At 35.9% G+C, this 12,249-nt stretch overlaps 1 protein-coding gene across 1 annotated transcript in view; it reads left to right on the top strand.

Moving 5' to 3' along the window:
* Window positions 1-12,249, top strand: part of TMEM132E (transmembrane protein 132E) — a 266,625-nt gene that overhangs the window by 238,889 nt on the left and 15,487 nt on the right. The window contains exons 5-6 of the mRNA XM_072416230.1: window positions 123-266; window positions 6,859-7,064. Of these exons, the coding sequence (XP_072272331.1) occupies window positions 123-266; window positions 6,859-7,064 (350 nt within the window). The remainder of the gene's footprint in view (window positions 1-122; window positions 267-6,858; window positions 7,065-12,249) is intronic.

Below are 12,249 nucleotides of genomic sequence, written 5' to 3'. Positions count from 1 at the left end.
CTTTCCTCTATTATATATATTTTTTTTGTTTTGGTCATTTTTTTTTCATCTCATTCCACATTTTGTATATCTAATTAGATCACTTGTGCAGTATTTAATATATATTTATATTTCAATTCCAGGACACAGAAATAATTAATACAGCTATTCTGACAGGAAGAACAGTTGCAATCCCTGTGAAGGTTTTGGCCATTGAAACTTCCGGAGTAATCACAGATGTTTCAACTTATGTATCATGCAAATCAAGCAACGAGGACATCATCAAGGTGAAGGGGAATCCAGAAGCTGTTGTATTTTAATCTCTCTATTGTCTACTTGTTTCCTTTGTTCATTTAATTCTAAGCACAGATTTGTGACAGAGTTAGATGCAATAGGAAAAATGTATAGTCCCTTCCAGGGGTATAAAATATGTATTAGAAATTATAACAAATACTCTGTAATTAGTCAGTAACAATATTGATTGCTGGACTTCCATCCTAGAAAGTTCAGTAAGAGGGATGCATCTAGGGTACTTTTTTTTAAAATGCCAAAATATGAAAAGACATAGTTTGTACAAAAAGGTCTTGAGACCCAGTTTATAAGGCACTATGGTACTTGCTGACTTGGCAAGATTCACAGGCAGGCCTGACTCTATATTAGGACCCGGGTTGAATATAGTGCGGTTTAATTCCAACTAAGTATAATGCAGAGCATTTTTCCAGCTTTTTGAAGAATAAGACGACAATGACTTACCGGAGCCCAGTTTCTGCAGTGGAAAGTAAAAAATAACTAAAGGATAGGGAGAAGTGGAGCATTTCAAAGTAAAGATTGCACTTAACAACTGAAAATGGGCAATGGAAACAGAAAAGCACAATATGTGCACAAAAACACAAGTAGCATAATGATTGCCCGGCTAGGGGGGTATTTTTTTTACCAGGTCAGAAAGGTAAATGGGGCAAGAACTGTGGAGGGATTTGAAGGCAAAGCACAGGAGCTTGAATTTGATTCTAAGATGAAATGGAAGCCAATAAGGGGAACTACAAAGAAAGGCAGCAGAAGAGGAGCTGTGGGAAGAATGGATGAGTCTGGCTGCAGCATTCATAATAGATTGTTGAGGAGAGAGTCAGGTTAGTGGAATACCAGAGAGGAGGAGGTTACAGTAGTCCAGACGAGAGATGATAAGAGCGTGTACAAGGAGTTTGGTGGACTCTGGGGACAGGTAGGGGCGGATTTTGGAGATGTTGCGTAGGTGACAGGACCTGGAAATGTTCTGAATATAGGAGGTAAATGAAAGGGCAAAATCAAAGCTGATGCCAAGACAATGTGCCTGAGGGGAGGGAAAAATAACAGTGTTGTTAAGAGTTAGGAATATGTCAGGGGGAGATTTGGAATTTGAGGGATGATGATGATGAGTTCTGTTTTATCTAGGTTGAGATTCAGGAATCGTCAGACATCCATAATGAGATGGCTAACAGGCAGCAAGAGACCTTATCCAGGACTGAGGGAGACAGGTCAGGGGTGGACAGATAGATTTGAGTGTCATCAGCATACAGATGGTACTGTAAGCCAAAGGAGGATATGAGACTACCCAGAGAGGAGGTGTACAGAGAAAAGAGAACCGGTTGGGGGAACCCTTGGGGATCACCAACAGGGAGGAGAGTGGGAGAGGAGGAATTACCATTAAAAGAAACTTGAAAGAGAGAGAGAGCAGTGTCATTTATACTAATGGAGTGCATGATTTGTATTAGAAGGGGGTGATCAATAGTATCAAAAGCAAAAGAAAGATCAAGCAGAAGGAGGAGGGAAAAGTTGCCTTAAAACTTAGCTCTTATGAGGTCAATGGTATAGGCTGTTTCAGTAGAATGGGCAGCTCGAAAGTCAGACTGGAGAGGGTCAAGGAGAGAGTTGGAGCTCAGGTAATCTGTGAGTCTTTTCTAGACAAGGCGCTCAAGAAGTTTGGAAACATAAGGGAGACGGGAGATTGGAAATACACAATGATGGATTATTTGTTCTAAGCACAGATATGAACACAGATATGATTTTTGTCCATTTACTTAATATAGCATAAATATTGCAGTTGTTATACCATTTTGTGGTCAAAACAATTTTTTCTTAATTGAAGGATTTCTGTATAGACAGGTTTAAGTAAAATACTGCATACTTATTTGGCAAATTGGCATTTGGCATTTAGATCTAAGTGTCTAATGGTTGCTACAAAAGTTTTTTAACTTTTCCAGATTGTTGAACATTGAGTGTTTAAGGCAAAGTAATATGCCTATTTGAGAATTAAGAAAACAATAATAAATTATACAGTTAAGCCAGTAACCACAATTATTCAAGCCTAAGCAAATCCTTTACACTTTGAAGATATCTGCATGTACTGCATGTGTGTTCATTGTGCATGGGTCTTAGATGTGATGTATGTCAGGTTTTACGGTGATGCAATGCAAGTGGTCGCCCTTTTAATTCATCAGTTTATTAGTATTATAGCCCATAGAATTCATTAGAATGCAAGATGATCAATTCATAAGACCAGCTGCAGTTCCTTCTGTATGTCTTTTTTAAAAGATATGAGGTCATGCAGCAGATTAGCCGCAGCAATCTGTAATTGGCACAATATCAGCTAAGTGTCTCATCTTCCAACAGCAGTTTATATCTGCCTATTTCTCCAATAGAGATTTTTCCATTTGGGCTATATTAGAACATGTCCTTAATGATAATGGGTATCCATGGATACTGCAACTTTCCTGATCCAGAGCCTTGATTGCTCTGTATGCAGAGTTAAAGCACATGAGGTTGAACCTAAAATAGTTTGCTCCCACTTGTTTAAGTAAGCTGTCAATTCATCACAGAGATTAGCAAGGTCTTCATTAAGGTCAAACTACTACATCAGGCTTAGCTCACACTGCGCATCTTAAATGGAAAGCACGCAGTAGAAGTGGCTTCTGTATAAAAGAATATCTAAAAACACACAGGATTTGAGGGTACTTTGGGCTTCCAGTTATGCTGAACATCTTTTTGCTTTGCAGTTTGACAGTTTTTCAATATAGCACACAGCAGGCAACCTGGTAATTTTCTGGGCTTAAGAAAACTGTTGAGTTTAATAACGCTAAGCAAAGCACAGTAGTATGCCTTAACCCATAGAAAGCCATCAGAAATCCCATTATACTAGAAAGATCAGCCAGGTCATACATCTTTACACTTCACATAGAATATACCAGGATCTAACATATATTCCTTTAGAAGGAGAGAACTCATATTTTATAGTCATTACTTCTGAGGATAGATACACATAGGTGCGACTCCTGCTTCTGTAATATGCTTCTTCTAAGTGCAAATTTCTACTAGAGGGGTTGTGTACACTGAGGTTTTATTAAACATTCAATGATGTAACAAGGATCTTCTACAATTAGAATCCTTCTTACTTTACAAGATGAACACCTTTTGCTACCCAGAGTATAAATAATACTAAGATTATCAAGGTTTAGTCTTAGCACTTGTATATATAAACCTTTACATATTCATCCAAGCAAGTAATTACTAGAAATAACTGTTTGCTGAGCAATAGTTAAAGGAGAACCTTCCTGTTACCTAAGTCAGAATTGTTGTTTCATCTGGACTGCGACAATGACAGAAGCTGAGAAGCCTGAGGCCATTTTCAGCAAGTACAAATTCTGAGTTACCATTGTAATAATTGCCTGAAAGTAATGTTAATGTGACTTTCACATTTACTTGCTATACAATATTTTGGTGATTCTGAAGGTATTTTGATTTTGACAAGCTTTCTCTGGTGGATATCTGTATGTCAGAAAAAAACTGATTTGCATTTCTGTGCATTCAGTCTTGGAAATGATATAGCTGTGCCACATAAAACAGCCCTATCTGGCGGCTGGACGGATGAGATTTATTTCTTTCCAGCAGTTGATCAACAATTAACAGATCTTGTCTTTGCTCCACCCTTTGACTTAACAGGAAAAGGAGACGTAGCATACGGCTAACTCCATATACATATATACTCCATAAACTACATATACATATATACTCCATAAACTACATATACATATATACTCCTTTTTAGCACCTACAGCATTGCTGCACAGCTGCCTCCTTGTGCTGTTTGTCCCTCTTTCAGTTCAGAGTTTTGTGAACTGAATTGAAAAAATATACCAGTTCACAGACCTTTACACGTTATCTAGCCAAATGTAGAAACTTATAGCCTTTCCCCATTATAATAGCTGGTAAAAAGTGAACTGTGCTATTTTAGGCAGTGTGTACATGCTAATATCTTACAAATGTGGTAGGAAGGTGATTCTGCTTCCTAATGTTAGGACATATGAATTTATATGAGTCATTTTACCATTCACTAGCATTATAGTCATTAGGCTATTGTACAGTAATCTGGGCCAGTTAGAATTTGCATGCCTCCCTGGACCTGATCTATACTTTGTGTCTACATACACAGGTCTTATTCTGGTTCCAGCTACATTATAACATGTTGATTGATTGTGAACTGAAATGAGTCAGCGATTAGTCTGCAATTAACTGGACCATCTCCAATGTATTCATGCTCTAAGAACATTTGCCATTTTAATTACATTTCATTATTGAAAGAATTTTGATATACACATTAAATTAGGCACTTTATTTTTCAATTTCCACCCACACAAAATATCTGTCTTGTAAGTTTATCACACCATATGAACATTTACAATACATGTAAGTGTAGCTAATATTGTAGTTTTCCTAAATGATTAAAATAATGTTGTATCATACATCAATTATGAAGTGTGATTGACTTTAACAAAAAACAAACAAAAAAAACACTCCACTGCTTTTTTATTTAAAATACAAAGTATTATTGTAATTGGAATAAAAGGTTAGTTGTAGATACATTTATCAAACAATATTAAACCTCTCTAATAGAGCAACAGTTATAACACTGCAATATCCAATTGGCAAACATGGTCTTTCTGTGCTTATATGGCTCCCACAAAACTCTATAGCCTTTCTATAAAATTATTACTCACAAGAACATATTTGTACAATCTATGTAGTTAAAAGAACCAAAATTGCAAAGACTACAAAGACTGTACAGAAAGTCATGGCAACCATATAGGAATCATGTTTCACTCACCCGCGTTCAGTTAAGGGAAATTTAAACGCTTGCCATGTTTTACTGCATTTTGCATATTGTTACTATTTATTGCTTTATCAAAGGGAATCTGAGAGAACAGAAGTGAGCGAGTTGCCACACAAACTCATTTTCAAAAGTGCATATCCAGAGCTTTATTCTAATTCTTGCCTCTATATCTGGAGTTAGGGACTTTGATATGGATTTCACACATTACTAACTGTCTTCCTTTAACAGACAGTAACATATTAGCTAGGGAAGACAGAATTTAGATGACAGCCATGAAGCTTGTGTTTTAAAAAATAAGTCACCAACAGAAATGTATATATCCAAACTTACATGTTCTCTTTTAAAAATCCAAACTATTGTAACAAGAATAAATCTCTTATAAATCAATAGCACATATTTATAAAAAAAAATAGATGACAGATGCACACAAATTGAAGTTGGATGTGTTTAAATAATTTCAGTTTAATAAAATTACATTTAAAAAACGCACATATCACTTTCAATGTTACCAGTTAAATGTTACTTCTTGCCTCTGTCTTCTGGCTTTTGGTGGATGGACTTGTCTCTTTGTATTAAATGGCTTTATATATTGATATATTGGGCCTGATTTATTTATCCAAGGCTGTAGAGCTTACACTTTTACCAGTGAAGCTGGGTGATTCAGCAAACCTGAAATGGATCTGGTCCAGGATTGAAAAAAAATTCTAACAAATAGCAAATGACTTTGAGAAATCCATTCCAGGTTTGCTGGATCACCCAGCTTCACTGTGGAAAGTGTATCCTCTCCAGCATTGGGGAACTTTAATAAATCAGGCCCATTAGGTAAATACATGAATTGTTAATGAGCTGACCTTGCTGTCTGGAAAATATATGTCATTAAAAATGTAGTGAAAAAAATACCCTGGACCTTGGTGAACCTGTTTTAAAACACAGGTTCAGCACATTCTATAAGTTTAAAGACCCCAGTGGAATCTTTTGTGAGCCAACTGGGAGTGCCAGTGTACAAACATGCCTTGAATTATAAGTAGGATGGACTGTACACAAAAGCTTTTTTTTGTAAAGGAGGTAAAGAGATGTAAGGCAAATTCTGTAGTATTAAATGATCACTTTCAGCAAATTTGGGCTATTCTTGTAGAGTTGTTCTATTTTCATCTGGGTGGGACCAAATGTTGCCAAATTGTCTTACAAAAATAGTATAAATACACCCCATAAGCTCTGCCACTTTAAAGTCACAGGTAGTGTAGGCCACAATAGAATAAGGATAGGGTTGGCAGTCTTTTTAAAAAGCAGGTATTATTCTAAATTAAAGTAGACCATGTATTTTCTCATGTTAAAGGCTTTTATGCTTAGTATTATTTAGGATGGCACTGATATTTATTACCCTATTTGTTACTTACAAATATGTATTACCTCTCTCAATACTCCCCCTGTCAATACCTTATTTTCAAAAGAATGTTTGTTAAGGCATCATATAAGGTCAGCATTCACTGGGCAGAATGTGTTCAGACGTCTCACACAGATCATCTCCTTCCACATTCCCTGACCTGGGACCTAATACAACATTAGACATGCTGCAGTCTGATCACTGGGGGAAAGGTGATGACACAGCTATTTAGTGATAGACAGCTATTTAATTATAGAATGTACAGCATTTGAATAAATTATATTTTTATGTAAGTTAATGTTGAGAAAAATGTATTGAATGGTGCGCTTTAACACCTGTTCTTTTTTTTTAACAGGTATCAAGTAGCTGCGACTATGTATTTGTCAGTGGGAAGGAGAGCAGAGGATCAATGAATGCCCAAGCCATTTTTACCTATGAACACCTAAATGCACCCCTTGAAATGACTGTATGGGTCCCCAAACTGCCTTTAATGATTGAATTATCTGATTCAAAACTAAGCCAGGTGAAAGGATGGAGAATCCCAATATTGCCAGATAGAAGGTAGGCAAATTTTATCCAGGTTGAATGCAAAACTACAAAGCAGACCTAAATTGAACAATTTACAGGTTTGACAATGAAATATTACCAAATTGTGCTGGTAGAACTTATGGAATTCAGGACCCTTTATAATATTGAAATGGGAAAGAGGGCATGATATTTTTAAGAAGTCATTTTGTTCCTTGTGTAAGCTAAATGTCTCTCATTCATTAACCTCATAAACCTCTAGACTGTGTGATTATCTCTAGAGATGCTCGGAGCAGCCATATCTCTAATGAACATCAGTCTTTCAGATGTTCAGAACAGCATTTTCAGACAGATCTTACTGCTTGCATAACCTTTTTCATTGACTTTTGCCCTGACCTTGATATATAAAAGAGATTTGGGTCTTGTGAATTGAGCTGTCTGTACTGTACAGAGGGTATCTGCCAAATAAAGGCAGAGATGAAGTGTTCCATGACATTTTATTCATGTTTTAGCTTCTTTACCAATTTGCTAAGGCAATATATTAGAGATTGTTGACATCTATGCTTACTAGTTTCTGTAATGTTCTGGGTTTTTTTTTTCAGCTCAGAACAAAAAGAACACTGATTATTACCGTACCAGTTTAATGCTCAGTTTATAGCTAATATATTATAAAGTATTACAATCCTGAAGACAAATGGATATTTATACTACACTGACGATTGCTGAACTGCCTAGATATCTAAATTCTAAATATTAGCCTATAGACTTTATTGGACTCTGCATTACATGTTAGACAGATAAAAGCCACAAGGCTCGTCTTGGTCAAGAATCTGACGTGTACAAAGGCCGTCCAATGTCATTCATGGATCCGTCCTGGTGGGGCCATGAACGACAGAGGACAAACGACCTCAATGCAAGTGAAGAAAGGAGAGTGCATCAGGGTGCAACTCACTCGATCTCCCCCTAGCCTCTCCATAGAGCAGAACATGCATTCATCTTTCAGTCTTTGATCATTTCCAAAGACAAAAATCTAACATGTGTACACAGCTTTAGTTACATTACTACAGACGTAGGGGGGTGCAGGGTAATATGTCAGCGCTATTAAAAAAAAACACGAATATACCAATATGTAGATATATGTGGTGTGCTGATCTTTCTTGCTTTTGTTAATTAGTAAGCAGAAATCTTTGGTCAGATTTAAAGTTAACCTGTGGCTTTGCCCAAAGCAAATGTTGCCCTTAAAGGAGACCCTGTCATCATATAAAATTATATGTAAAACCCATGACTGTAGTGAAATAATGATGAATCATTTGTTACATTGCCAGCATACATTCTCTAGAGAAAACAAAAAGCTTTTGAAAGCATTTCTCAGTAAAACTCATAGTGCTCATAACGTTTATTTAGGGTTTGCAGGCTTCTTTGCATTTGGGTTGAGATTTTATTGAATGTATAATGTCAAAATGGTAAAATAAGCAAATTCTCTTTACCTGCCATGAATTCAATTTAGAGGTTATTTATGTCTATAAATGTTTCAAAACAACATTGTTTATGTATTAAAGACATTCATATTTGCTTATCTGCTACCTGCTTTGAAGTGCTATACCATAGTTACACTGTACTGTTCCTCCTCCCTATGAATCTATGTATCGGTTGACTCAGGTGAATCCAATACAATCTGTGTCATATGAATGTGTCATATACAGATTTCTCTGTATTGGTTATCATCATAATATAATAATTAAAAAACAAAGTAAGGAAGAGCAAGTATTTAAATATGAGAAAGCATTATTTCTAGGTAAAAAAGTAACAACAACTCAAATATAAGCTCATGTCATTGATACTTTAATATTTGTTACGCAGTGTGCTGTTCTGCTTTGCCCAGAAAGCAACTGTTGCAGAAATCCAACATTTTTCAATGTATTAGAAGCACATTTTATAAATTCATCGGAATAATTTCCTTTTCTCTAATTTGTCATTGTTTCTTACCTGCTTTTGTCCCTCTGTTTTCTATAAATACCAAAATTGTTAATGTAGAAAAATGAGGATACAGTTTTTTTAGCACTGCCCAGGAATTGTAGATCTGAAAGACAGCAGGTTGTTCTGTTGTATGCATATTTTCACTATCATTACATTGGTTTAAATAATCTGCATTACATTGCTTGGCATGGCATGCAGTGCTTTCGTTTTTTAAATATTTTTTTCTGTTTTGCTGTAATTCTCACATTTCATTGTCTCTGTTATTTCCGTTTCTTTTAAAGAAGGAATGTTATAAAAAGTGAACCTGTTCTCAGTTTAAAATTATTAATGTAAAGCCCTGTATAATAGCAGACACCACAGGATTGCTGCTATTACTGTTTTAGATGGAATATTCTCTTTTGTGTACCTTTCTAATTTACTGAACTTTTTTACTGAGTTCCTTTACACAGTGCCTTACATTTGCAGAGTAAAACTGACTAATTTGTTAGTAAGGGCACTGCAACTGAACAAGGGAGTGACACAGTTAGCAAGTTTAAAATGCACCTGTGCCAAGACTATGGGTGTAATAAAGACCATGTCCATATTTTTTACATTTTTACCTTTTCTATTTACATATTTTTTAGCAAACAGTGAAGTAACTTTAAAACACGACCTTGTATATCCCTCTAGCTGGTTGTATTGTGAAGTAATCACTCAAAGCCACAACAAAATGCCATATGTAATGCCAATGTAGGATTTCACTGGCTGTGTAGTGATTAGTTTTTCCATTATAATATAATAGAGTACAATATAAAATGGCCTCTTTTAATATTCATTTTTTTTCTTATATATAAGAAATATACTGTGTGTGTATATATATATATATATATATATATACACACACACACACATATATCTGTAGGCGATCTAGGCACAAGTTTACTTAAAGCATAAAATATATCTAGAAATACAAAAAGTAGTAAGAGGAAATCTCTACAAAGTGAGGAGAATTCACCTCTTTCACCAAACAGATGTCTCAGTTGGAAGATTTTCTCTAACTTCTTGTTTTGATGACTATTTTGGATATCCCATCATCTTTCGGTTTCAGTGACAATGGACCCCGGGACAAACAGTAAGGGTGAATCTCTCTGCAGGGAAAATAGACAACAAAAAATGTAAAAGTCTAATAGAAAAGGTTTTGGCTATAGACACACTTTAGGTCAGGTAAAGTCATTTCCCATGTTCAAAGTGAATTACATGAAAGGGACATAAAAGAGCTTTTGCTGGATAGTAAAAGTAACAGAAGGAATATTTGGTGTCTGTTCAAGAATATGACTTACTTTTAAATGTGTAAAACGTAGTAGAGGTTCACTTTGTGCAGTGTTTCATTTCAAAACAAAAAAGTCAATAGGCAAAGAGTAAGTGCAGTATTTAGATGAAGAGCTTCTGTCTGAGTGAAAATTGTCCTTGAATGCGGTTATCATAGACCTATATCTCTACTGTTATGTTTAGCTTTAGGCTAAAACATAGACACACTAAAGGCATACACAAGGTCACATAAATTACAGGGCTCAGAACACCATAACATTAGCATGATGTACACCTCAATCAGTGATGCACTTATACCTCAAGAGCTTCATTTTTTTCCTCAGCAGAATTTTATATCCTATCTTTTATTGATATTGTAAAAAACATAATAATATGGCGTTGTAATGACTTTTGTGATTTACTGGCTAGTTCATAAATAAGTTAAAGTTGTATTTCAAAACAGTCAATAAATGTGCAGTTCAGAACTTTTAATTTGTTTTAGGAAAAGTTAAGAGACAAAAGTAGTTCTTTAAAAAAAAAATTAAGATTTCCGGAGCAGTGTAAAAGAGAGTTCCTTTTTACAAGTTACATAGTTATATAGTAGGTTAGGTTGAAATAAGACATAAGTCCATCAAGTTCAACCACTAGGGAAATAAACATATCCCAGATATAAAACACTATAAGACATAGTTGGTCCAGAGGAAGGCAAAAAAAATCCTTGTAAAATTTGCTTCAACAGGGGAAAAAAATTCCTTCCTGATTCCATGAGGCAATCGGATGTTCCCTGGATAAACAGTCACTGTTAATTTTACTTTAAAATAATACCTTAAACCTTAACCTTAATACCCAGTTATATTCTGTGTTTCTAGAAAAACATCCAGCTTTTTCTTAAAGCAATCTATAGTAGTTGCTGAAACTACTTCCTGAGGGAGCTGAATACACATTTTCACAGACCTTGCAGAGAAGAATTCCTTCCTTATCCAGAGCTTAAACTTCTTTTCCTCCAGACACAAAGAGTGTCCTCTTGTTCTTTGTAATGACCTTAAAGTGAATAATGGGGAAAAGGGTTCTCTATATGGCCCATTTATATATTTATACAGGGTGATCATATCCCCCCTTAAACATCTCTTCTCAAGGGAGAATAGATTCAGTTCAGCTAATCTCTCCTCATAGCTGGGCTCCTCCATTCCTTTTATTAGTTTAGTTGCCCTTCTCCACACTCTCTCCAATTCCATAATGTCCTTTTTGTGAACTGGTCCCAAAAACTGGACTGCATATTCCAGATGTGGTCTGACCAATGCTTTGTACAGGAGCAGGATTATGTCTCCATCTCTGCAGTCTATTCCTCTTTTATTACAAGAAAGTACTTTACTAGCTTTAGATACAAGTGCATGTGAGTTTGTCACAAGATGGAATGAACTAGAGCTGCATATATTTAAAAGTGTATGTACAGCCCAAACTTTTTTGTTAGGTGTGGATTAAGTTGGGAAGGTATAAAACGCCTACCGTTTTTTTCTTTTGTCCATCTCTGTCTCATTCATGTGTATGCCCATCCACTCTGGTCCCTCATTTTCTCTCCTAAAACCAATGGTCTCTGGGACAAACAAAATGGGACAAACTTTTCCAGCAAAACCACAAGCACAGATAAATACTTGACAGACGCCTTGGGCTGTATACATACGTTCAATAATTGTCGTTGGAAAGGATCTTTCACAATCCTTTCCAACGACAAAAGACTGCACGATGCATGAACGATCGGTGTACATACAGTACCGTTCTGCTCTATGGAGAGGGGAGGGGGGAGAACGACAAAGCGGTACCCTTCTGTGCTTTCTTTCTTTCACTTCCATTATGATCATTCGTTGTCTATGGTTCTGCCAGGACAGATCCATGAACGACATACAATGAGCGTTGTACACACACCAGATTCTTGACTGATATCAGCCCTGGGGAGATT

This window comes from Pyxicephalus adspersus, chromosome 1 (assembly GCF_032062135.1).
Source record: "Pyxicephalus adspersus chromosome 1, UCB_Pads_2.0, whole genome shotgun sequence".
In the NCBI taxonomy this organism is placed as follows: Eukaryota; Metazoa; Chordata; class Amphibia; order Anura; family Pyxicephalidae; genus Pyxicephalus; species Pyxicephalus adspersus.
The sequence above is the reverse complement of the archived record's forward strand: the minus strand, read 5'-3'. Positions and strand labels throughout refer to the sequence as shown.